This window comes from Anas acuta, chromosome 1, assembly GCF_963932015.1.
Source record: "Anas acuta chromosome 1, bAnaAcu1.1, whole genome shotgun sequence".
Lineage (NCBI taxonomy): Eukaryota > Metazoa > Chordata > Aves > Anseriformes > Anatidae > Anas > Anas acuta.
In genome coordinates, this window is record NC_088979.1 from 154,215,855 (window position 1) to 154,242,657 (window position 26,803).

The following is a 26,803-nucleotide window of genomic DNA, read 5'->3' on the forward strand; positions in this document are numbered from 1 at the left end:
AATGAAAATAATAACAAGAATATTTCAAGAGCATATTTCAAATGCGAAGTGTGCAAATATTATGAGATAACTAAAACTAAGGCATGTGGAACTTCTCCTGCTGTTGCATAATATGTCATATTATTGCAACAAACAATGATTCTATTGCTACCGGTTTACAAAGCAAACAGTGCTTTTATTATATGCATTTCACTGTCGTTTACAATTTTCCATCTTCTGCTTTTTTTTGGTAATGCAATGCTTCCTGCTTTCTCACGAGGAAGTATACTAAACTAAATGAAATGGAGATGCATACTAAATGAAATGGAGAAATACCCTTCTTGAACCTTTGCTTTTTGTCAAGTAAGCATGAAAAACAGTATCAAAATCAGAAAAAGAAAAATTAAAAATAAAAATAAAAGTAAAACTAAAAACTAGATTTTTCTTCCTGCAACACACTAAGTAACACATAATTTTATTACTCTTTAAAATCTTGTTCACAGTGATGTTCCTTTCAAAATATAGTATATATATTAGATGAGTTTGTTTTAAATTTTTCCAAATATCATACAGTGAAATCTTATTAAAATTCAATATCAGTTTTGTATACAAAAATTTCTCTTTGATTCTCTTCAGTTATGTTAATAACAACCAACTATGTGTGTATATATATTTATATATATATATATATTTTTAAAGAGAGAGTTCTGAAAGCAGACTTTTAATTCATATTTTTTTCTCCAGTAAACCTTTATGGAAATCCAGTGAAATTCAGCAGAAAGACTTGCTTTTACTTAATGAGTAGATTTGTATTTGGATGATTTTTAAAACATTAATATATTACAGACTTACAGGTATGCGATGTATTTTTAACTAAAGGACACTGGTCCCATGGTAATGGGTGCTGAAAAGACTGGGAAAAGTAAAACAGACTCCATCCAATAATGACATTGTAGTACAGGGCCACAAAGAAGCATACCTATAAAAAAGAAAAAAAAAAAAAAAAGACATAACAAAGAAGTTACATTTAATAACTACATTTGTAAATTCAAACAAACAAACACGTACTGAATTTACTTTTACATATTTCTGCTCATCAGACACTGAACCTATTTTTCATTAAAATAAGAACTTAATGGTTTCTATCATTACAGTGTCTAATGTCAATTTGTTACACTTTCAGTTTTCCCTGTATTTATCATGAGACACCTATATTCCTACAGGCTATTTTTCTCCCAGATGTCTAAGGTGTTCCATAGTTCTTAATTTCAAAAATACAAAAATACTAGTTAACGGGTTTTACAAATATCCATATAACCATTTTAATGTGCTAATATAAGTTTTAGTATCTTCCAAAAACATTGTACATTGACCCTGAAGCCCAGCTACAGATCACTGTCCATTTCTTGCAGCAAAACAGTTCGGATCACACAGATTGGACATAAATCATACAGTTAAGGTAAAAAACTTACTACACAGCTTGCAAATCCAATTCCTCCAAGTTTGGGGCTGATATAATTCCATACACCAATACTCCCTCGGCGGATTCTCTGCCCCACAGAAAGCTCCAAGAAAAAGAGTGGAATCCCTATGACCAGTAGCAAGATTAAGTATGGCACAAGATAGGCACCTACAAAAGGAACAAAGTAGAAATCAGAGACAGTGTAGGAAGAGTCACAATCTAACACAACTCATATGAGACCATCTAATATCTTTAAGTTTGAGCTAGTGTCATTCATGATGAAGCTCTCTCTACTGCATGCAAAGTGTAATTTTAACTGGATCTTGGCCACAAATCTTGTAAAATAAGAAAAACACAGAGATATCTTATTTCTAAAGCACTGTAATATTTTGAGGCAAACTTTACTAAAAGTGAGTCATTACCTAATCTAGTTGTTTGCTTGCATGAAAATTTGGGCATATTCACAAATGTTTTAGGTCAAACTTTCAGGAGCTAAATCAACATTTCCTAAAGAAACTCTAAATCTGGGTTTGTAACAGACCAGCCAGACTGAATTTATAAGGGAAATACAGAGCATACTGTGCTGTTACAACACTCTGAATTACATCCAATCTTCAGCACAGTTTCAGAAGACTGTAGTGTTCCTCTCACCACGTGCACCTAAGATGCTCGAAAAGGGGATTTCCCAGTGTGCAGAACAGTGATATTATTCAGCTAAGCAAAGAACTGTATGGGCTCATTTATACCAGGCTCCAGACAAATACCAGAGACATGAGGTGGAAATGAAATGGTGTACTGTAGATCCAGATAGCCCCCTTCCTGTACTCACAAGCTCTTCTTAAAGACATTTGAAAACACAACTCTTACTTCATCTTTGGACATATATAAGTGAAACAAATCCCCTTTTCAATGTTGTATTTCCAGGAAGTGGTTATATACTATTCTAATCTCCATTTATTTCAGCAAAACTACTTCCAAGCAAAATATATCCATATGCTAAGTGCACTGGCAGTTCAGAACCAAACTTGATCCTTTCTGATGAGGAGTATTTAGGACTAGAGCTAACACAACATTTTGACATGAGCGATTAGCAATATGGCACCTAATTTTCACGTAAGTGACAATTACGCTGCAATATAGGGAGGGTACTATGCTGTCCACCCAGCTCAAAGGGCCTAAGTCTGTTGATCACAACCATTGTAAGAGAAGCACAAGAGGTGCAGACTGTAACATGTCAAAGCAAGACTACAAATTGTTAACCCAGAGACAGCTATGAAGTTGTCCAATCAGCCTATTCACCTCTGCGATGAGAGAGAAGCTGAGCACAGTTCAGAAGCTGATTTTGGATTTATCTTCCTCCAGCTAAGTCCTACTTTAAGTTCCTTTACTCAATGCCACCTTTCTAGTTTTGTTTTTTTCATGAATCTATCAAAATACACTGAAATTTACATATCCTTGGTAGGTGGCTTATTCTCATGGAATAGGCTTTATTTAAGAAAATTTAAAATTTTGTAAACTGTGCAGAGGCCTCAGATTTTCTGGTGCCATCTGCTCCTATTTAAGTCCATTTGCTGTTTTGCTCTTCATGAAATATTCATGAACTGGACATCAGTTTTGCTTATAAAGATTTTATAAAGATCCAAAGCATGGAGTAACTTAAGTCTTGATCCTAAGAAAAATAAGGAAGAAGAGAAGAGGAAGAAAATCTAAGAAAAATTACTGATGGACCAGAAAAAAAAAACTATTGATCTTATTTACCCTAGAGTCTATACACTATTGTTAGCAATGAAGTAGCTTCTTGAGATTTATTTGCATGACAATGCAATGATAATGCTTGATCAGCATTTGTTCAAGAAATTATGTTCTGAACAAAGTACTGATTTTGACAATACAACGCTACCTCACAGAGACAAATACTATGTTGTATCTACCTATATCAGTACAGTATATACTGTCTATTTAAGTATGCAATTATAATTATTATTTGTCCTGCAACAGCGGCTACATTCTCAATCAGTACTCTGGCATCTCTTCTGGTTCATCTTGTATGTGCACATAATGGAATGAACACAAAGGACTTACTTTTAACAATGCAAAAAGAGACAAGAGAGACAGATATAAATGTGATGAAAACTGAGAAACAGAGTAACAACATTCCCAAATGAGGATGACTATCTGTCTAAAAATATATCAGACATATAATACCATTAAGTATCCTTGATTTATCACCATCATTCCCCAAAATTGTCTGTGAGACAGAACTGTATTGTTAATTCACAATGTAAACAAAATACAGAAGCTTAGGCATCACTAGCTCTCAAAATGTGTATAATTCACTGAAAACCAACATTTTTTAAAATAGTGTAACACTACTGTAAATTATACCTGATGCCTTAATTAGATAGGTGTTTCATGGCTAGCTAGAGAAAAGCCTAAACATCTCAAAAAATTGGGGCCTAAATGACTTACCCAGTATCCCACTGGATGACTGCACTAGAGCAGGAACTGAACCCAGCTCTTCAGTGTCCCAGTCCACAACCTTAATCACAAGGCTGCAAAGTTAAGCACATGTTTAAAGACTGGGCTGATGTGGGTGCTTTAAGGTGCAGTATCAACTTAAGTAGCAAGATTTATCCATTAAATTCAACTAAATTAGTTAAATAAATGTGGTGTTATATCCACATTACACTATACATTACACAACCCTGTAATTCAATCTGGATGGCCAGCAGAGATTATCCCTATACTACAGAGATTGTGCAGAGGACCTGACACACTGGCCCCTCTGATCACTCAAACCTGCTGAGCTCCCTTCCAATCTTGTATCCCTCCCCAAAAGAAGGACATAATGGACAATGGTGCACATCTGGCTTTCAATACAATGCGGATTAGACACAGCTAGAATATACAGCTGTGTATCAAAGCTTCAGAATGTTTCTGTGTCCTGTAATTCATGTGGAACCACAGAATCTCTGAGCAAGTATTTTGTTTCAGCCTTCTCTTGAAGCAAGACATACTTCAATAACCTGTAAGATATCTTTACTTCATGATAAAACAGAATTACTATGGAAACAGTTCAGCATGTCTCTTATTTGCCAGTCCATGAAAATGTGTCCTTGGAGTAGCAGTATTGAATAAGGATCATTTTTATTTGAATTAGAACAATAAATTATACATGCTGGCCTTGAACAGCCTACTAAAATTAGTTACATACATATTGTCTGCCACATCTGCCAAATAAACTATTTATTGTGGTTACAATTCTGTAGTACAATATCCCCAGATTTGCTTTCTACAGTTTAAAAATTCTTCTACTGTAAAGTCACTTTTTTGGCATATTTTGGCCTTAAACATTGACTTTTATATATATATATATATATATATATATATATATATAAAATATTTTCATCTCAATAAGAAATAAAATATATAAAAAATATAACTCATACTTCTTCACTAGAATTAACAGCAAAAATACAAATTATTTATTGATTTCAGGAAACAGGGAGTACTGTGCACAACACAGCTTTTTTGTTGTTGTTGTTATTTGTTTGTTTGTCTGTTTGTTTTTGATTTTTCAACAAAATACCAAAGGTTTACACTGAATTTATTCACAATTACAAAACGCTAATGGCTCTTATCAGGATAACTCTAATAAAAGGTTTTAGGTTTTATCAGTATATTTATAGTCTATCCAGCTGATAGGATGGAGTTCCTGTCAGTAGTCTTTCACAGTTTTAATATGTTCACATGTGCTTACTTACAAAACTGTGCCTAAAGGATGAAAATCCTCTTGCCAATCAACTTTAAAGAAGAATTAGGCTTCCAAAATAAAAATCAGACATCTTCAGTGCACTGAATAAGGTACAATGGAATTTCGTGAGTCTGATACTATAGGGTGAATGAGAATTCAAAAACTAATATTGAAGATCACAATGAATTCTAGCCACTGATTATAGATTATTGATCTACATCTAAATAACAAAGTCACAGAGTCCATAATCAGTGTTGGAAAGACATGAGTATACTTGTTTTGCTCCCATTCACTAAAATTAGACAAGACTAGCACCTAGTCACTACTTAGTCTTTAAGCATTTATATATTGTTTCCTCAGTATTTCTTAGAAATAGCTGCTTTGGTTTTATAAGCCCACAGAACTTAACCACTCAGACTGATGGTATTTCAGTGTAAAATCCAGACTACATCACTATAGAACATCCTGATATAATTGCATGTGTCAATCTTTTCAAAATGTATTAGCAAGGTAATCCTCTATAGATTTATTCATGCTACTCACACCTTTATCTGTTTATCATCATTTACTAGTTCTTTTGTTTTCTTATACTACAGAAATATTAAAACAACTGATCTTAACAAAATAAAATAAAATAAAATAAAATAAAATAAAATAAAATAAAATAAAATAAAATAAAATAAAATAAAATAAAATAAAATAAAATAAAATAAAATAAAATAAAATAAAAATAAGTCAATTAAGTTAATGCCCATGAAATTACAAAACAAAATATATTTCGTTTACTTCTAATATGTGAATGTACCATTTGAGTTCAACTTTTTACTTTAACCAAACAGAATAAATATTTCTTTTGCTTGAAAAAGGTGGAAGTTGTGCAAGCTACTCACAAGATGATTGCAATGAACAGCACAAAAATATAGGTCTACTTTGTCACTATTTGTTAACCTCATTGTTTGACTGAGTAGACCTGATCCTTATTTTTCAGGCTCACTGTTAATCACAGGAAACTGAGGCAGCTTTGAATCTACAGCATGCTAATATAGATGAAGGCCAGGATCACTTGTCCACATGAAGGCACAAGAGATATCACAGCTTAATGGAGAAACAGTTAGGAAGGGAAGAGTCATCCCAGTTTTGAGGTCAGTCGATGTATTAGAAAGTCATCCAATAACAAATAAAGTACACTAGCAGAGAACAAAATAGGGATCAAAAAACAAGTGAGTGTGTTAATCATCAGGAAAAGGTCTTCCTGCTCCCCTCTTCCAGTTTATCTTCAGTGTCTTGCTCTTCTGTCAACTTCCTGAACTTCAGTATTCCTCCCTCATCCAGAACAGCCCAAATGCGATTAGGACACATTCATAAAGATGAAATGTGGATTGAACCACTTCAGATTCCACTGAATCCAAAGACTGACAAGCACCAAAACCAATGAAAGGAGGCAACAGGACTGAGTGCATGAGCAAACTGGACAGAGTGTATGAGGAAGAACTGTCCTGTGTGGTGCTAACAGATGTTATATCTGTTCTTCTACTTCATATAACTTCTCTCTGACTCTGTAATTAAATATTGTAAGACAAAGACTTGTATCAGTGTCTAAAAAACAATGATTTGTTATCATACTGTGTTAATTATTGCCCTTCTATTCACACTGGCTTCAGCTCCAGATGATTTAAAGAATGGTGTGTTCTCTGAATTCACTGAAACTTTGCTCATTTTCACCAGCATGTGATATTGTCCACCCTGAGTAGTCAATTTTCTATTGGAATTATTACAAAAAATATTTTATTATTAAATTTTGCTCAAAGAGAACATGGACTAAAATACAAAAATAAAAATACAAATAAATAAATAAATAAAAAGCTATAATTATATATTATTTTTACTTTCTAACTTGACATTTATTCTTGAAATTCTGTTTTGAAGTTGTTATACAGGAACTGCGCCTATCTGTAAAAGCATTTGTCTTCATATAGGAACAAATTAGTGGCATAGTGTAAAAATAATTAATATCAAAAACTTTTAAATTTAAGTATACTCATTTCCAATGCAAATCACCTTTGTGAGGCATTCAGAAAGAAACAGATTTTTAATCTATTAGTCTGCAAAGAGTGAAAGAGGGGCATTAAGTGCTAGACGGGGGTTAGGCACTGCCTACCAGGGAGAAGAGGGACCTACGGGGAGGATAAAGTTGAAGGAGACATAAGTCTATAGTCAGTTCCTCAAAACTTTATTGAACACTTTCAGCCCCCCTCACTCACAGATCCTAGAACTCCTTTCGGTGCTCTCTTATCCCAAGTCAAGCAAATGAGAACCCTGAAGGGCTCTCAGTCTCTTCCCATCCTTTTTCTTTCTTTTAATACTTGCTGTATTCCAGCTACATCCCAGATTAGAGTGAAGTTCATCACAGGTGCATACCAGCCTCTTTGGTCACCTCTTACAATAAACCTTTTCTGGGAGAGCCAAGCGTGAAAGCCAGCAAGGAGCTGCCCAGTCTAGTTGTAACTTAAATAAGCATAAAAATAACATTAAATGCTTATGAATTTGTATGAATTAAGACAACAGGAAGGACTGTTAAAGGATTTCCAAAAAGAAAGTGGAGGAAACTTGTTTTCATGCTACAGACCAGAACTAAAACTAGAGATTGGAAAGGTATTTATAGATGTTCAAATAGTGTAGCATTGTACCAATAAAGAAGTTACATTTAAACCAAACACAGATACTTCACTGAAGCGGAATATAGTTCTGATGTCAATAGTGTTGGCACAACACAGACCATAGCCACAAACAAGGAAAATCTCTACAGTAAGCAGGGTGGTAGACACCAAATATTGTCTCCACAAAATCCCCTAATAGTATACATCCATTCAAGCTAACTTTTCTGTGTCTGTTCTATGTTTATTTTGTTGTTTATGTTTCGTTAGTTTGAAAAAAAAAATAAGGAAAAAAAATAAGATTACTACATGGTTAAGTTTACCTTTGTTTACTGGCTTTGGAATACTTACTATTAGAATAAATTTGTGAAGGAAAATCTTTAATGAGTAACTATGTTTCATTTCCTTCTTTTTGTTTTAAGCTTGGAGTGCATTTATTGTTTTTTCCACTATTTATTAGACTCATCTTGCCTGATGGTATTTGCCAGATAAAAGTTGTTTAAAGATAGGGAAGAAAATGAAAAATGTTTGAACATGATTAAAGGTGGAGACATTACCATATACTCCTCTGAAGCAGTTGTATTAAAAATCCCCGTTAAGTTCACATTATCCTCAGAGACTTCAACAGGAATTTACAGTAAAGCTTCCTCAGCAAAAGGCTACAAAACAGTTCTGATACTGATATTTTGAATGGGTTGTATAAAAACACTAATTTTGCTTGGAATGAAACATATATAATAACATTCCTTTAGCAGAACACTGTAACCTCAAGTAAAATTTGTGTAGTTTTTTTTACCATGTGTCTGAACTTCTCCCTCCTTCCTTCCCCTTCTCCCCTTATTCATTTACACATCTGTGAGAATTATCTGTCCATCTACATGCTCCAGCGTATATGCTTCAATGTTTTGTATCATCTTTTCTATCCTGCATTATAGTTAACTTGAAAGCCAAAGTTTTCACTCAAATGATCACTTGCTTTCCACTGAAGCTTGTAAATTGCTAAAATGATGCAAAACTACTGTTAAAAGCAAAATGCCTCCTTGTTCTGGCCATGTGTAGAAAACATTGCATCTCCACAAACCATTCTACACAACATAGTTCCTGAAATCACTGTGCACATAAAATGATTGCATATTTATTTTTTCAAGTTTGATTAATGAAATACCTGACTCCCTTAACGGTTTTTGTTGTTGTTGTTTTTAAAATGTGAAATTATAATTACTTTTAATACATTTATATTTGACCTGAATTAAATTTGCATTCACTGTCAAAGTAACTTTAAAAGCTCCTGATAATATGAATCCAATAGTCTAAGGAACTTACCAACATACCTTTTTCTGTTGGTTTGAAGCAAAATTCAATGCACTAACTATATTAAATGCAGACTTTCAGAAAGAACACAAATATCCAAAACAAATCACTGTAATGCATTAGTCTTGAGCTACATCCTTACACCACACTTAGAATGAAAGGATATAGAATATAAGTATTTTAATAGCTACAACTGTAACTAGAATTAGTTTGTTTTGAAACAATTTAACAAACGGAACAAGTAGTAGTGGTCAAGTCTATAGTGTCTAGTAGACTAGAGGAGGTTGTCATTCAGTGACAATAAGTTTTTTGAGAAACTACATTCAACTTCTGTTTTCTCAGTTAACATCACTGTTACAGATGGAAAAAAAAAAAAAAGGTTTCACACAAACCATTAAATCAACCATTAATGATGTTCTCTCCAGAATAAAGGAGAAACAAAAACGAAGTTAAATGAGAGTGAAAAAATCTTACAACAGCTATAAAAGAAATTAGATTTTATCCTGGAGAAAGAAGATGTGAAAGTAAAACCTCAATTTCTACTGTTTAAATTGAATGAGAGAACATATAGAGAATTATACTCTGATTAGGCTTATTTCTATTTCTCAGTTACATCAGTTTTGCCATTCAACCACTGAAATCCAGCATGAATAAAATGTTACTCTTTATTTTCTGTTCTGTAACACAGATTCAGTTTTTGTATAAGGAAAAGCAACAGTTTTGTTTCAAATTCAGCTAAGTAGTTGGCTAGAATAGGATGAACATGAATGTAGCATTAATGTAGTATTAATGTAGTAGGGTACAGTACAGCATAGGATAAAACATTAAACCTGGAGGAAAGCCTCCAGTCAACTACTTCATTCTACATTCATGACCATAGAGCTAATAAATAAAATGCTTGATTTTATTACTTTAAGTGAAAGATAACTTATTTAGGAAAATAGAACCATGTAACAGAACAAACAGATACATTTTCTTAATGTAAATTTTATTATCTATATAATTAATTATCTATAAAAAATGGCCTAGGAGCTAAAGGCAATTAAAAAGCAAAACTGTGAAGCTTAGTACTGCTAAATACTAAAGACTGAATACTGCTTTGCTCTTTAAAGTGGATGCATATTTAATGGCTTGATTTATTGTGCAAGTACAATGCAGAACATTTTAGCACGATAACCAGGTCCTAAATAATGCAACCCCTCCCGAAAGACCTAGTATGGTTTTGCTTAACCCCTGGTTAAATTCATTTCAAAAACTGTAAGAAACGTTCTGCCCTGAAATCTAAGAAGAATCTGCTACTTACTTCAGCCGATATGTCTCTAAATAAAAAGAATATGCTTTATTCCTCGTAGGCTCTGGCATAAATTAAAAGAAAAATCTGACAAGCCATAGCAGGTTCTACTGTGATTATCCGTGTTAACCTTGAAATCTTAAAGGTTAGCTTCATCACTTAGCTACTGCTATCACAAGACTTACCTCCACCATTTTTCTGACACAGATATGGGAATCGCCACACATTCCCAAGTCCCACAGAAAATCCAACTTGTGCCAGAATATATTGGAGTTTGCTGTTCCAAGCTGGTCTTTCATCTTCCACATCTGAGCCTTCTTCAACATCTACATCTTTTTCTTCCTGATCATCAACCATAAGCTCACTCTTCTTAAAGGCATCATCTGAAGAGTCTTCATTAGAGAGAAGGTCCTTAACAGACTCAATGACCTCATCGTCTAGTTCTCTTTTCACTACCTTGCTGTTCTTAGGCATTTGTACTCTAAGAAAAATACAGAAGTTCAATTGAAACAGGTGGAGAAGCACTGAAGAAAGCTCTCCCTCTGCTTGGACAAAAATCTTGAAGAAATAGATTTATGATGTAGACTGAGTCCTTGATAGTAGGAAATCAGAATAAGCACTTCTGTTCCTGATTGTTTGTCCTATTGAAAGTATCTGTGGAAGAATAATAATAGTAACAATAAAAGAATATTATTATACCATGCAGAAGAAAATTAAGAAATTATATGCTCTGTTTTACCTATTTCTGCTTATCTCTGATTTGAGGACAAAAAGAGAAGAAAGGAATATTAAACTACTTTCAAATTGTAAGACTTAAGTTCACATATTGGTCTTAAATACTTGTATAGAATGCATTTCATTCACTTGAGGGCTTTGTTTAGACTGATAGACTAACTTTTCATATTTCGATCTGGCAGCATAACCAGATTCTTCTTAGTAGGCACATTTGGGACATGCACCTCATATAAAATTTAGGAACCCAGTTCCATTCTTTCCTGACAATATCTCTACTTTAGCTGTTGAGTTTATTAAAAATATAGTTTAAACAAAGTATATTAAATTTTGGGAGCCATTTCTGAAAATCGTACTTCAATTAAGATTTTAATGTATAGTATGAACCCAGTACTTCAAAACCAAGGGAGACTTTTTCTCCCATATTCTTTTTCTAGGAATATATGATCACAATCATTTTACAATGAGGGAGGCTCATCTCTTCAAAGCTTTGATGTTTTAGGTAGTTTCTTGGAAATATGAAATAATTAACCATACATAATCATCTGAGGAACTGTAACCAAACACATTTAAAAAGCATACTGTTTCAAATGTGCATGTACAGACCAAAAAAAAAATCACTATTCACATAAGACAAAACTAATATGTGTAAAGCCATCTGCACAATTAAGAGTCTTAAAAGGGATTTAGATTATGTGTTAAGCTTCTTCAAAACCCTAAAGTGAGAATAGATTTACATGAGGAGTGTAACCAAAACTCCTAACTGATGAGAATCAAAAATTAGTTACAGGATACCTGGGAACTTTCAGGTGTTGCTTATGGACTTGCTGCATCATCTTGTCTGTAGAATGAAGACAGTACCCTATGCTGAACTCATACATAGCTGAGAACTCTATATGTTACTGGACTAATAGCACAATAATTGATTATCATAAGTGATCAATATCTCATGAGATCAAGCACCTCAAGGCTGCTTGAGAGTCCAGTGACAGATCACACAGAAAGAAGTTAAGCCACTGGAATGCAGCCCGCACCTTATCCGGAAGATACTTCAGAAAAGCAGAACTAAAATCTTTGTCAACAAAAGTATCACCAACCTCATGGCTGACAAGACAATTACCTTTCCAATAATTTCCTAGCATTTTGAAACTAAACTTCACTCCAGTTGCATACTGCAATCCTTTCTAACCTCCTCCCATTTATTCCCTAGACTTGTAGTCACTGCCATGTCACTTTTCTTCTGCTTCCCATTACTGTCTCCTCTCACCATCTACACCTCTGGCACACCACCTTACGTCCTGTTCTAGTCACTGTTCAGTAGTTGTGACTGAAATATTTAAGTAGAACCAGGATACAGACACTAGTAATGCAGTTGAAACATTTATAATAACTAATAATACAGTTGAAGCATTTAAATAATCCTAATGGAGCTTTGGGACTCTTGTACTTCAACTACTTCTAGTCACATTCCAAACTTTTCCTTTCCTTTTGAACCGCCAATGTAAATTTCTTCAGCTTCACAGTTGCAGTAATTAGTAATAAACTCTGGGATTGCAAGTGAAAATGAAACAAGTATTTAATACAAAAGTTGCATTGGTGAACCTACATCGGTATTTGTCTGTATGTCTGAAATCCTTTTCTAACTGTAAGCAACAAATGGTATTTACAGTCTGAAAGACCAGCTATTTATCATAACTTATTAAAATACTTTAAAAGGCCTATAATGTTTTAGATATAGTGACTTGCAGGGCAGCAATATGATTTATCTGCTGCTCTCACAGATGAGTCACTGCATTGCTATACTTCACAATAAACTGAAATAAAAAATATCAAGCCCTAGCAATATTAATTTGCATTTCATTAACTTTCCATTAAGCAGGCTGTTATCAATAGCAATATTGCAGATAAATCATAAAAAAATTGCAGATAAATCATAAAAAAACGCTCAAGTTGTGTCTGGATATGAATGCCCTTGAGTAAAGGCTCAATAAGGAGATATCTAGTTAAGTTATTCACCGGCAGAGCTGGCTAACCAGGAATCACTGAATGAGCTTTGTTTTGTAACATACTATTGAACATTAGCACTTCTACCTATAAAATACTATTTTAGCTTCCCACATACTTTGGCTCTAGTCAAGTACAGAACTGAAGTTCTTCATTAGCATCAAGTAGTAATTAGGAAATATCATGCCAAATTCTGTTAAATTGTTCTTTCAGTTCCAGTTCTAGCTACCTTCTACAGAGACTTCTGCAGTAATACAGCATTATGTGATTGGACTGGTTCTCCTTGATGATATCATTAACGAATGTACATAACAAACCACCACAATTACCAACAAGTTACAGAATTTGGTAGAATAGACTCAGACATTACCTTCATCATTTTAAGCTCCAACTCCTAAATCTTGCCACATATGGTAAATTATTACTACACGATACTATTGACTACCAGCACTTTGGATTAGAAGTAAAATGCCTAAAATGTAATTTAGCCTTATTAAAGCTGCTGGTTGTTGTTGTTGTTGTGTTTTGTTTTGTTTGTTTTGTTTTTCTGTATTAGATCTGTGTCATGGAATTAGGTGCACTGATTTAATTCTGGTTTCCAGGCAGTTTCACCCACCCTTTTCATAATTCAACTGATATCATACGTCAGATGAAAACATCGAAAGGAAATTTTTATTATCACATATACTGGAGAATATATTTTTTCTCTGGACTTTTCCACAACTCAAAGCAGAAAAGAAAGATGCTATCCCTTTTCTTATGTAAAATCCTTCAACTCCAAAATTAATCTTAAATTGACCTGACAACTGTCTTTATTGTTTGAGGAAATTTAGAAGAGCAGAAATTGCTGAACAGTATCACAATTCAGTTAAGAGAAGTTTAGGAAAAAAAAGTCATTGAATTAACAGTAATCAAAATCTGAGCTAGCATGAGCAAAATTTGGGGAAACAAGTTGCTAAGTCAAATTAGCTGGATTTTTATGATGTCTTACTAGTATTGTTCTTGATATGTAAAAATTCCTATTTCTTTCTGGTAGTGAAAGATAAAACAGTGAGTCTTCTCTGACACATCAAGAAAAGTGAAGACCCAAACTTTCCTTCTCAGGAGACAGTGGGAATTTTGTTATTTTATTCTGTGGGAGAAGAATCAAGCCTTAATGGATCAGCATGCAGAAAGAAACTTGATTAGACTGCCACATTATTAGCAGATTAAGCAATAATAATCCCTTACAATATGGAATTCAGACCTAAATTATCTCCTTAGAAGATCTGGAGCTTAGCTTGCTCTACAGCTTTTTACTTCAGGTTCAGGAACAAATTCTGAAATGCTAGCACAGGGAGATAAAACCTGCAAAGGCTCTGCTGACCAAACTGCAGGCATTTGCAGTAGTACTCACAGGAATTTTGTGAGCCAAAAGAGTGGAAGACACATTCAGAAACATTTTGTTGCATACCCTTTTCTCATAATTTTTCTTATATGTATTTTCTTGTAAGGGATTTGTAATTGTTCTCTTCAACCCTGCCTGTTCCTGTTCACCTTTACTCTGGATATAGTGAGGGATTCCTTTCTGACACATTTTCATTAGACACTGTCAGATCTGCATGCCAATATATAGACACTTAGTAGACCAACACAGTACTTCCAGTTTTCTCAATTGCATAGTACCAATAAACAATTTAGTTATGGTGCTGGAGACTTTCAAACCTGTACAGAAAAAACAAACAAACAAACAAAAAAAAAAAAAAAACACAACAAAAAAACACTCGCTGGCAAATTTGAAAGTAGAATGAGTACAACTGCCCCATGCCTATTCTTGCAATTACCAAACAAGCCACTATAAAAAGCCATTCTTAAAGCAATTTTGTGTAAAACATCCCACAATGCCATAATAACAACTGATATAACTTATATTAAGGAACTTCTAAGAGATGCTTTTCTGACAAATTAAAACATGACTATTTTTACATTTTTAAAAGTAATGCATTCTCCTCTGAAAAGGAATTCCAATAAACCCTCCATTCTCTTCTAACATTGTGTAATTTATTTCTGTTATCATGTTTTTACATCTGATCAAAACATCTCAGTAGAATTATTTACATTCAGATTTTAACAAATGACAAATAATCCTCAAATCTTTGATCAAAAATGGTTTTAATTTTCATCTAAATTGGAAGAAGGAAAATAAATGTGTCTGTACGTCATAAAGGAATATAAAACAAGCTCAGGAAAAAAAATCTTCTAGCAGTCTTAATAAGCTACTGTACCATCATTAAAAATAAGAAAAGGGAAAGAATGGATACCATTTTAAATATAATGTTTGACGTTAAAGAAAAAAAAAAAAGTTATTTTCTCTGGAGCTCATTGATCTTCTCAGATGAAGTGGTTAACATACAACCATGATGCTGGAGGGATACCAAAAAGCAATATATCTCTCAGATTTGAGGGTAGACTGTTGCAACACACAGTGTATGAGTATTACCACAAGCTTATATATTCCTATTGACAAGACCTCTACCTTGACTCCAAGTGAAGAAAAGGGTGATTCAGTACAGGACACAGAACTAAAAGCCAAAACGCTCACCATGGCAGACATTCAGAAAATATCTTGACTGACATTCATGTCAAAGTTTTCAGTCAATGAAATTATATGCCAAAGTGAAGAGGAGCTTTTGCACCATAAAGGAAACCTATAAATCTAGGCAGTGTATTGAAACAACCAATACTGAAAATGGGAGGACTAAAAGACTGCTGTGACTCGGCAAAAAGGAATCAGATAATTGGTGCAGCTAATGGTCATGTCTGAATAAGAGAGAAAGAAGACTGCAAACCTGGTTTTGTGGGATTACTGAACTGTGAAGAATGGTTATTTCTGGGGGAATCTGTGTACAGACAGATAATTATTTCAGCAAGAGTTACATTGTGTTACAGTATGCACTTAACAGACTGAGTTAGTGCTGCAATGCAGCACTATGTCTTTTGGCGGAAACAAGAATATGCACCGTACTCTTTCTGCCTAGTCAAGTCCATTTTACCTACATACTAAAGCAGACATTATTCTGCTCTTCAGTATATCAAACTACATGATACAGGACTTCGCCCTCGTCCATTTAATGCAGCCTGTTAGTAATAGATATAGATTCAAGAGGTACCTAACCCTACCATAATGAAAGATAATTATATTTTGTGCAATGAAACTTAACATCACTAAAAAATGTAGATAAATGTATCTGAGACATACTAATGCACACTACAGATAATACATTATAAATACATTATAGTATATCAAAATAAATAAATAAATAAAAACCTGTGGGGTATGGAAAACTTGAAAACAATAAAAAGAATATTTTTGATTCCACTATCTCTATAAAGTTAAATCATTTAGACTATAGCAATTATTTTTTGTTCTTTTTGTTGCATGTAACCTTTGAAATTTATTGGTCTTAAAGTAGTTTCTCACCAGCTTTCATAGATTTCTCAGCATTTTCTTCTCCCAATCAACTATATTTAAAGGCACAAGGTTAAGTTCGGTCTTGCTGTAAATATGGGTAGTTATACAAACTTCAGTGACATTGGGTCTCCTTAATATTACTGGGAAATTTTTTCTCAGTTTCAATAAAACATTCTTCCAGTCATGCATCAAGAACCTGATTAAAATTTCTACCCCAGACTAGTCTCCCTGAAGTATAGTTATTGGAGAACACCCTACAGTTTTAAGAAAAACGCAATGGTTTGATAAGAAGAGTAATCACAGAATTTCTAGGTTGGAAGATTTCTTTCTTAGAAATGTTCAATTTCTTCAACATCAACATCCGAAGAGAAATATCTGAGAGAGAATGTAACAACCTAGAGCTCCTGAATGTCCATTTTTTTTTCATTGCATGTAATCTTTGAACTTTATTCATCTTACAGTAATTTCTCACCAGCTTTCATAGATTTCTCAGCGTTTTCTTCTCAGTCAGCTTCACTGAAATACTTCACAGACTTGGGGGGTGTGCTGCCTGTAATTTCCTATTCTAATGGAGAAAACTCAAATTTAGTAGATCCTGCTCTTCCAGCTGAAGTTGTGTGAAATAATGCTAGCAATTCTGAAGATACTTCACTTTTCACTGGTAAAGTAAAAAAGTCATAACTGTCAGCAACATGAAATAAAATCTCTATTTTCTATATTAACCATATAAACTACACCATGACCATGATTTTATTATAAAATCTTATCACACTTTTCAGATGGGAGAGGAAATGAAAATATATTAATTAATTTAAGCACTGAAGTTATTAAGTTTCAAAATGTAGTATTGAAAGCTAGACATTATCAGATATATAGTTGCCCTAAGACCTTAATTTTCTTCCCTCTATGCATCTGAATTATCAATAAGTAAATCAGGTTGTCCTTGGGGAAAAAAAAAAATATATATATATTTATATATATTTATATATATATATGATTTCTTCTTTGTTTTTTTTCTACATATAAGCAAAAAAAAAAAAGAATTGTTCACAGACAGGTTATCACAAATCTTGGTTCTCCTCAGATCTGATTGTTTAATTTCATGATATAATTCATGCTTTTAAATTAGAGTAAATCCCTGAATTTAAAAAGAAATTGATTAATACAAATTCCCTTATAGAAAGTCCTATATTGGAAACTCCCTATTCCAATTTCCCATCCCTTCTCCATTTTAGCATAAGAAGAGCATGCTGAATCATTAGCACTGCAGTATGAATTTCTGGCACTTGAAATACAAAAATAATAGCATCTGCCAACAGCAGGTCTATTTTCCCAAAGTGGGAGACAGACTACTGCCACCATGAACTAGATTCAAGGCTTTTCTGTACATAATATTACACAACCTTATCCTTTTCTTTCTTCCATATAGCAAATATGGAACCACAAACCTCAGAGTGAAAAAGAATTACATTTCAGTGCAGGCTTCTGGGTAGCTCAGATCAGTTATTACCACTCCTTTAAAACTCTTCTAATAGCTACCAATGTTATTTCATGCTACTTAGTATGCACTTGCCACATTTTGTAAACCCAGCTCTTTAGAATAACATTCAGCTAACATTTGTCATTGTATTTTTCCTAGAACATTTCCCGAGGAACAGCAAGGCGTCTTTGAATTCAATTTCAAGGAAGAATGGAGTTGCTTAAGTTTTGAGATGTTACCTGATGATATGTCAAAGTTCTTCTGCAACTAACTGAGAATACAGAGATCTTTAGTCACGTTGAAAAGCTGGTACTGATCATTTATTTATTTATTGGCATGCTGATATATAAAATTTATAAGCAAAGGACTCAAAACTGTTCTTCCAAAAACCAACAGATACTATGTCTTTTCAAGGAAGAACTTTATATGAGTTAAAAAGTCAGTGCAATGGATGATCTGGGGATGTAGGTGCACATGCACTTAAAATTGTGGACACTCCTGGCTGTGCACTAGAGATTTTCAGAAGAAAATCTATCTTCCCAAAAAGATTCCTGTTGCAAATACTTCTCAAGCAATTTTATTCTATACCACACAAACAGCAACTATTCCAATAAACCATAACAATGCAATTTATACCAAAAGAATTAGCTATAATTTGTAGATTGTGTGTTTCTTGTTGCTATCTCCCAAACATTTTCGTGAATAACCTGTGATTATTTTTTCTTTTCCGATAAATTCAACATTTAAAAAGTTTTGTGCATACACGCTCTTGCAATATACAAAAGAGAAAAAAGAGTTGAGAGAGTTGTTCAAACTATATGGTCCTCATCTGCACTACTACTTTTTCTCTTGCTTGACTGTAAGAAAAAAAAGAAAACTGTAAAAATGACAAGACACTAGAGGTCAACATGAATCAGCTCATCCCACAAAAGTAGTTTTGAGATGTCTCAGCAGTTTGACTTCTTCAATTTCACTATCAGTGGAAGACTTGAACAGCAATTACATGGCTTCATTTTTTCATCCACAAATCAAAACCAATGGTATTTTCTGTTCTCGAATCTGAAGTGCAAAACTGAATCCAAATGGAATTGTAGAAATGCATTAAATGTAGAATCACTTTGTAATTCTCACATTATCTTAACATGTTCTATGTGTAGACCAAAATCTTGTATATTAGCAAAGACAAAATTAAGCTATCTTTACCTATTTTTGTAAAGTTTCCTTTTCAATAAGATATTGATAATGACTATCTAGAAACCACATTGCTAAACAGAAAAAAAAAAAGAAGGGGGGGGGGTAGGGTATATAGATGTACATTTTTATCAATTGGAGAAAGCAGAATTGATAATACATCCAGTGCAAATGTACATTACATCAGATAATTACATTTTTATTTTCTTCATTTATACTTTCCTTTGGAGGGGGGAGCAGAGATTTGGATTCCAATCCTAAGGTATATAGCATAATCACAGTGACCTACTATTTGAAAATAATTAGGCTTCTCTTAGAAATCAATACTACGTCAGTGAGCTTGATATGTTAGCAATATCATGCAGGCAAAATAAAATGGCTGATAAGGGTGAGGTCTTGGCTACATCTTTTACAAATAAAACATAGTGCAATTTGCTGAAATTGAATAAATCCCATTATAATCTCTCTTTGGCAAGACTGTAACAGTGAAGGCATATTTCAGTCATCTCATTTACTTCCACAGCAAAAGCAAAGCACCGCAAAGAAATCCCAGCTCACTCGAACACAAGCGAAATCGGAACAAAACCACCAAATGCGGGAATAGGAAACTAAAAGGAATAATTAGAAATTAGCGAAAAAAAATAATCACGGTAAGAAAACCGTTGGCATGAACCCGTTGCCGTGCAGATGTTGCAGTGGGCTGCAACAATTCTTTCTCATCCTGAACGGAAAACAAGCCCCAGACGCCCCGAGGTTGGGAAAAGGTCCTCATTATCATACCCACCCAAACATGGCTGACACCGGGGCGCACCAGCCCCGAGCCCGCCGGCCCCTCCAGGGATGAGGGATGAGAGCGGGGGGCGGCGGCGGGAGGCTCCCGGCCTCTCCCCTCCGGGCGGCGCCTCCGCCCCTGCAGTGCCGGGCTCCGAGCCGGCCGCCGCCCAGGCCGCGGGCGCTGCCTTCGCGGCTGCGGGAGAAGGAAAGGAGCGGAACAAGGATGCAGGCGGCCGCTGCCGGCGGGACTGCCCGCACCCCCTCTTCGCGCCTGCCGGACGTCGCCCCGTCCTTCCCCGACACGCACACTGCACAGTCACTACGTGCGCCACGCGAGGGAGATGAATGGGGTTTCTGTCACTCGTGGTATGCAAAGGATGTAAATCCCTCGCCATAGCAATGAGAAAAAAAAAAAAAAAAAAAAAAAAAAAAAAGTACCGCGCTCCCTTATAACCTAACCCACCGGTGCGTTAAAACCGCATGGGCGGCTGCGGCTTTCAGTGGGCGTTCGCTCGCTGCTGTCCCCGGAGGGGGACACCGCGCTGTACCCCCGGCCCCTCCTGGTGGTCCGGCGCACGAGCGAGGGACCCGACCGGCCACTGCCGCCTGCGCCTCCGCCTTACCTCCTCAGCCCGCGGGGCTCGCCGGGCGCCGGCAACGGGAAGGGGCCGGATGCCCCCGCGGGCGCGGGGTGGCGAGTGGGGCTGCGCGGGCGCGGGGCTCAGCGGCGGCCGGGCGGCGACGGCAGGCACATGTGGCCAGCCCCGGCTGCGGCGGCGTTTAAAGACAGACATAAAAGCGGCGGGGGGAGAGGAAAGGGGAGGGCAGCGGCGGGCCGGGGGAGCCGCACCTCCTGACGCAGGGAGGAGCGCGCCCCCCCCCCCCACCGCCTGCAGCACCGTCTCCTCCGCCGGGGGCTGACGGGGAGGAGGGCAGAAGAAGCCGAGGGAGGAGGAGGAGGAAGAGGATGGAGACGCCCGCCGCGGGCGCTGCCGCCCCTGAGCCTCCAGTGCTGCCTCGCCGCAGAACCCCGCTGCGGGAGACGACACCGCAGTGCCCCCTTGGGCTGGGGGAGTGGGACAGAAGCCAGCGGGGGAGCCCCGGCACGGCAGCATGGGCGTGGGTTTCCTGGGAGATAGCGGAGGTTTTCCGGAGGAAGAGTGAGGGGCTCGGGGATGAAGAAGGACGGGAATCGGTCAGGAGAAGGGCGGCCGTAGCGGGTCCATCTGCGTGCTGGGAGGCGGCAGGCAGCTGGGGGGGTGAGGGATGGAGAGTGAAGAAGGGATGGAGAGAAAGCTAGGGGAGGACAGAAGCACCAACCATCGCCCGTGGTGATGGCGCACAAGTCTTGCAGCTCAGGCTTTCACCGCTGCTACAAACCGCATGACGATGAAGTTGGGATATTCCTCTTTAATCACCCCTGAAACTTCCTGTCATTAAGCCTGTCCACTGGCCTTCTACCAGTTTTTGTTGTTGTTTGGTTTTGGTTTTGTGTGTGTGTGTGTATGCATTTTTCTGGAAAAAATAATAAAAAAAAAATGATAATAAATGATTCTGGCTATAAAGTAAGGCTTGTAATAAAATCAAGAAAGTAAGCAGTTCAAAGGCACAGCAGCCAGAAAAGAAAGTGATATTTACTTTGATGAAGATAGGCATGATGAAGTGAAGACCAAACCTTTTTAATGTTGTCTGAATAATTATTGCATCAACTTCAATCTTAACACATGCTGAAAAAAAAAAAAAAAAAAACACAAAAAAAAAAAACACCAAAAAACTTTCTTACAAACAAGAAGAGATTTTTCTTCAGAGTTAGAAATTTGGGCTCGCCAGCTGATTTGCACTTCCCACTTATCTTACTCAGAAAGTTGTCATGCAAACTTATGTTCTTATTTCATCTTCATCATCAAAAGTAATTCATCACACTATGGTGTATTTCTCCGTGTTGTTACTAGTACACTGAACTAAGAATTTCCACAGGCTGTATTTCAGTTATGTCTGAAAATACTCCCGTAAGCAATATATTTTGCATTTCATGATTTAATCTTATTTGGAACTCAGTAAAAGGGAACTTACCTCAAGAAGGTTCTAATTGTGAGCTAAACTTCTTTATACTAAAGGGAAGGAAATTATGTTTTCTACTGCCAGATTATAAGAATTATACTTTTTCAAATAAATTAACCAATAAAGGTAACTGTATCATATGACTGCATAGGTAATTGACACAGCAAAGGTCATTCCTGGATTCTTTTAAATTCTGTGTACAGTGAACAGCGAGCTTAGAATCTTTAATGATATCATCAGTCATTGACTGATGACTAATTTTGCCATGAGAAAGGCATCATGAAGTTTGTAATGTTCACCAACAGTTATTTAGAATTTGTTTTCATCAGTTATTTAGAATTTGTTTTCAGCAATTGCAGTTCTTCACATACTATTATAATTAAAGAGGTAGATATAAAACAACACAGTAGTAACCATTCAGCAGCAATATTTTCATCTTCTATGAGCTATTGCAATTTAGAATAGCGTGTAAGCTGATTTACCTCCGCAATTATCCACTATGCTAGATATTTCACCGGTCTACTACACCTGTACCATGCTGACTTAAGTCTCTGGGACACTGCTTTACACTAAAGCTTTATTTTTGCTACACAATAAATAAATAAATAAATAAATAAATAAATAAAAATAAAGCCAGGTATGTTGTCAATAGGAAATCCAGAGTTTTGTACATGGACAACAAGTTGATTGTTCTAAGGAACATGTTCAGCCTGAATTTTTATCCTGTGCTGCTTTCAGACTCAGATAGAAATCAAACAGGAAAATCTGTTGTTTTTGTTGCTGTTTAATGTAATTTCTATATGTTTATTGTCAATCCCAAATAGACAACATCATTTGTTAATGTCCTGTCTAACTCTCAACCAGTTTGAAACACTATTTTTGGAGAACTGAATAGCTTTTCAGTTTATTAAAGCATGTCCAAATATTGGTGTTCACATTTCTGATTGCATTAATGGGAACTGGTGCATAGGAGAGAAGATTCTTGGATTTTTTGCTTAACTTGGCCTGTCCTTCCAAAAATAAAATATCAGACAAGATTACATTCAATCTGATCCTGCAAAGCTTTTTCACCATGGAAAACCCTGATGACATTAGCAAAGTTGCATGGACAACAGTTAAGTATTTTTAGCAGATGTACAAAGATTATTGTACATTTCAGTATGATTCTTCCATAAATGATGAGGTACAAGCAAGATATCTTGATCAGGTCAGAAGCCATGGTGTTTTAATATCTGTCTAGGGAAAGAATCTGTTGAGATTTTGTCAACCAGTGGGAGCAGTGATAAACTGCAGCTGTTGTTCCTACATGTTGCAGCAATGATGGAATCCTTAAAGTCTGTCTATACTTAAATGGCTTTTTGCATTTTCATCTCTAAATAATTGTTTTAAAATATCAACAGATATAAGAGATTTGCTCCTTTTTGCCAACCTCATCAAAGGACACATCTCTGTCCATGTTGTCAAAAATGTGGATTGTCTACTACATTGTGTATAACTTCACTGTAGTATCAGTCTCCTCAGAAGATGACTGAAATATTTTTACAATTACACCCAGAAATTCTAACTACTAACTTATTTTAGAGGACAAAACAGAGGAACATTCTAAAAGTTAAATCTTGTCTGCAGGCTTCATGTCTTAAATATATACTTAAGCAACTCAGGAAGCTGGGTTTGATGGTGACTTCAGTGTCCAATCAACCCAATTAAAGAAGTTGCTGCCTACCCCATTCTAGGAGAGGATAACATTAGAAATTAAGTCCTAGAAGTTTTGAGCTTTCATAGAAATCTGGCCAGATTAAGTGTGCCCTTCTGTCACCTACTGGAGAAGCAAAACATCATAAATACTTCCTAATGTGAAGCAGTAGCATCCTATTAAATGATAGAATACTGGAAAGATAAACAAATTCCAGCTGCTCAGAGCACCACGAGATTCATTACAGATCAAATATATATTAAGCTAGCATCCAAACCAAGCAGAAGACTCATATAAAATCATATTTAGCAGTTATACCTAACAAAGATGATTATGCTACTTGTGAAAATGTGGAAAATGAAGATAGAATTTTGATAATGGAGATATTCTCTGTACCTTTGACAGTGTAGAAAGATATCATCAAAACTAGGTTGATGGCAGCAACATAAAAAGCTAGCAGCTACTTAGCCAAATCTTCTGTTATTGAAGATATAACAAGTATAAGTACAAGAATTTATATCACAGTATACAAATGAATTTTCCAGACACCAATCTTAAAAATAATGTGGTTGAGTGGGTTGAGAGTAAGTCTAAGGAGTTAATAAATCACACAAAAAGTGCACAACAAGTAGCAAAATAAAATATACTATGCTAAACGTTAGCCACAGTTGCAAAACACTGAAATAGATCCTAGACAAAGAAGAAAAAAATATGAACTTTTTAACATATTGTATAACAACTACAGTTTTCAAGCATCTGTCTTTTTTTTTCCATGTTTTTCAAAAAGCCTCGTGATCCAGTGACTATAAATCACATCTGAACCTTTTTAACTTTTTGTTTGTTTGTTTGTTTGTTTATTTTAAATGTAAGCCTGTTTGACTTTTGCTCAGAAAGCAAATATAATGAACACCTGACAAGTCCTCAGGACTTCTTATTTCAGAATTTGCCTAGCTGTTGTTAGTCCTCTAGGAGGTGGCATCTCATTGGGATTTGAAGGAAATTTGCATGCCTTGGGACATGAATTATCTCTTTGAACATAGTGAGCGTGGGTCTGCTTACTGTGCAATTGCATTTGTGTTCTGAAAATATTTAGGAATGCACTACACTCTACAGTTTGAGGCAAGTCCAAATGCATTGCAAAGGTTGGATAGGTATAGAGATTAAAGTATTCAGTTCCAAGAACACTACAAGTTGAGGGTTTTACTACTTAGTTTTCAAAATCTGTATTTAAAATTTAATTTTCTCTTAACTTGAAGGTATAGGTATAATAGATGGAACTTTATACTGACTGTCATTTCTCCAGCAGAATAAATTCTAAAATTACTCCATTTCATTCACAAAAGAAAAAAATAACATTCAAAGTATTGTTCAGCTAGATACAAAGCATCAGTAAATTGTAAGCATAGCTATAACTTCTGAATTTTGGTTTTGGAAATACAGAAATTACTGCTTACTAAGGATTGACTCTATGTATTATGTTCATATGTATAAGACACTGAGAATCTCAGAAATTATATTAAATCAACACCAGTAGGTTTACTATAAAATCATAAAATCATACCAATAAAATCATACCATAGGGAAATTCCTTCTGATTCCCCAAATTCACTGAGACTAGAAGAAAGAAAAAAAATGAAACAGATAAAAATTGTATGTGAGTTCAAAGAAGTTTCATTTCATGATATGAGACATTTTCCAGAAAAGTTGGGTATGTATTTTTTAAATAAACTGGTACTTTGATAGTACAGTGTAACAGGTAGAGACTATTATTTCAATTAACGTAATTCAGAATTACATGTAAAAAATAACTGATCAAATTTCAAATGTATTTAGGCAAGTTTATGTACATTTCTACAGAATGTTCTAACATGGCCACTCAGGACATGGAGAAAAAAAATAATTCTGCTGCAAAAGACTGAAGAAGATGTCACTGTATGGATGCCATTGATAGGTCTGACTTAAGACAATAATTTGAAAAAGAAGAGGCCAGAATTTTACTGAATTACACAATTCTGCATCAGCAGTCTACGTAGGTTTGTGTTGCAACACTGCATTCATAATATTAAATGTCTAAATAAAAGTCTAATGCTTTCACCTTGTCATATCCTCATTTTTAACATATTTACAATGAAGCTAATAAAGACATTATTGTTATTTTTAGGCCACACATATATATGCATTAAATCACATAAAATATATAAAAAAGCATAAAGATGATCTGTTCATGAGTATATGATAACTCATGGAAGAAGTGATAAAACTGGGGAGTAAATATGAAATCTGTGTTAGATTTTCCCCATTCCTTACACATGCCACTTTATTTATTGATGGTTAAGGATGGAAATTACTTTTTAACTCCTTAAAAATCTGTGGTATAAGGGGCTGTTTTTTTTTTTTTTTTTTTTTTTTTTTCAGACTGGTGTACTCCATATTCCTTAAGCAGAATACCTTAAGAATCAAGCACCTCTTGATCATCCTGTAAAAAGCCACAAGAAATTCATTTCAAATCATTTAATTTGAAATCATTACAGTCATAAATCTGAGGAAAAGTAATTTTATAGGATATTCACAGAATTATTGACCCAGAAACTAAGGTCAGTGAGTGGGAACCAAGATATTCTGTTTCGTTCACAGAAGTAAGGAACCAGAGAGAACTTGCATTACCAAATCCACTTCTATTATATCATCATCAATTTACCTTCATAAACACATCCCTGAGTTTATCATGTTTAGTCTTAATACTACTTAGATTTCATGACCACATCTTACTGAAAGTTGGTCCCAAACTTCTCTCAGTGGTGGTGAAGAGGCTTTATTTGAGTATCTAGTCACGGTCTATTCATTGGCATTTGTTCTTGTGCCAAAAAGTTCTTAAACAGTTTTCTGTCCCTGTATTTCATGTGTATGAACCTGTATTTCATGTATGGAGAACAATGCTATCCCTTTCTCCCTTTGTTTTGGCAGTG

The 26,803-nt window shown here is 35.3% G+C and overlaps 1 protein-coding gene across 2 annotated transcripts in view; it reads right to left on the minus strand.

Annotated features, from left to right (window-relative positions):
* Positions 1-20,971, minus strand: part of SLC6A15 (solute carrier family 6 member 15) — a 41,678-nt gene extending 20,707 nt beyond the window's left edge. The window contains exons 1-4 of one of the 2 annotated variants that reach the window (XM_068667527.1): positions 20,707-20,971; positions 10,637-11,105; positions 1,452-1,609; positions 832-958 (exon numbers count right to left, since the gene is read on the minus strand). In XM_068667527.1, the coding sequence (XP_068523628.1) occupies positions 832-958; positions 1,452-1,609; positions 10,637-10,925 (574 nt within the window). In that variant the 5' untranslated portion in view covers positions 10,926-11,105; positions 20,707-20,971. Of the gene's footprint in view, positions 1-831; positions 959-1,451; positions 1,610-10,636; positions 11,106-20,093; positions 20,468-20,706 lie in introns of those variants that run through there. The other variant, XM_068667531.1, reaches the window with a different exon arrangement.
* Positions 20,972-26,803: the final 5,832 nt, after the last annotated feature.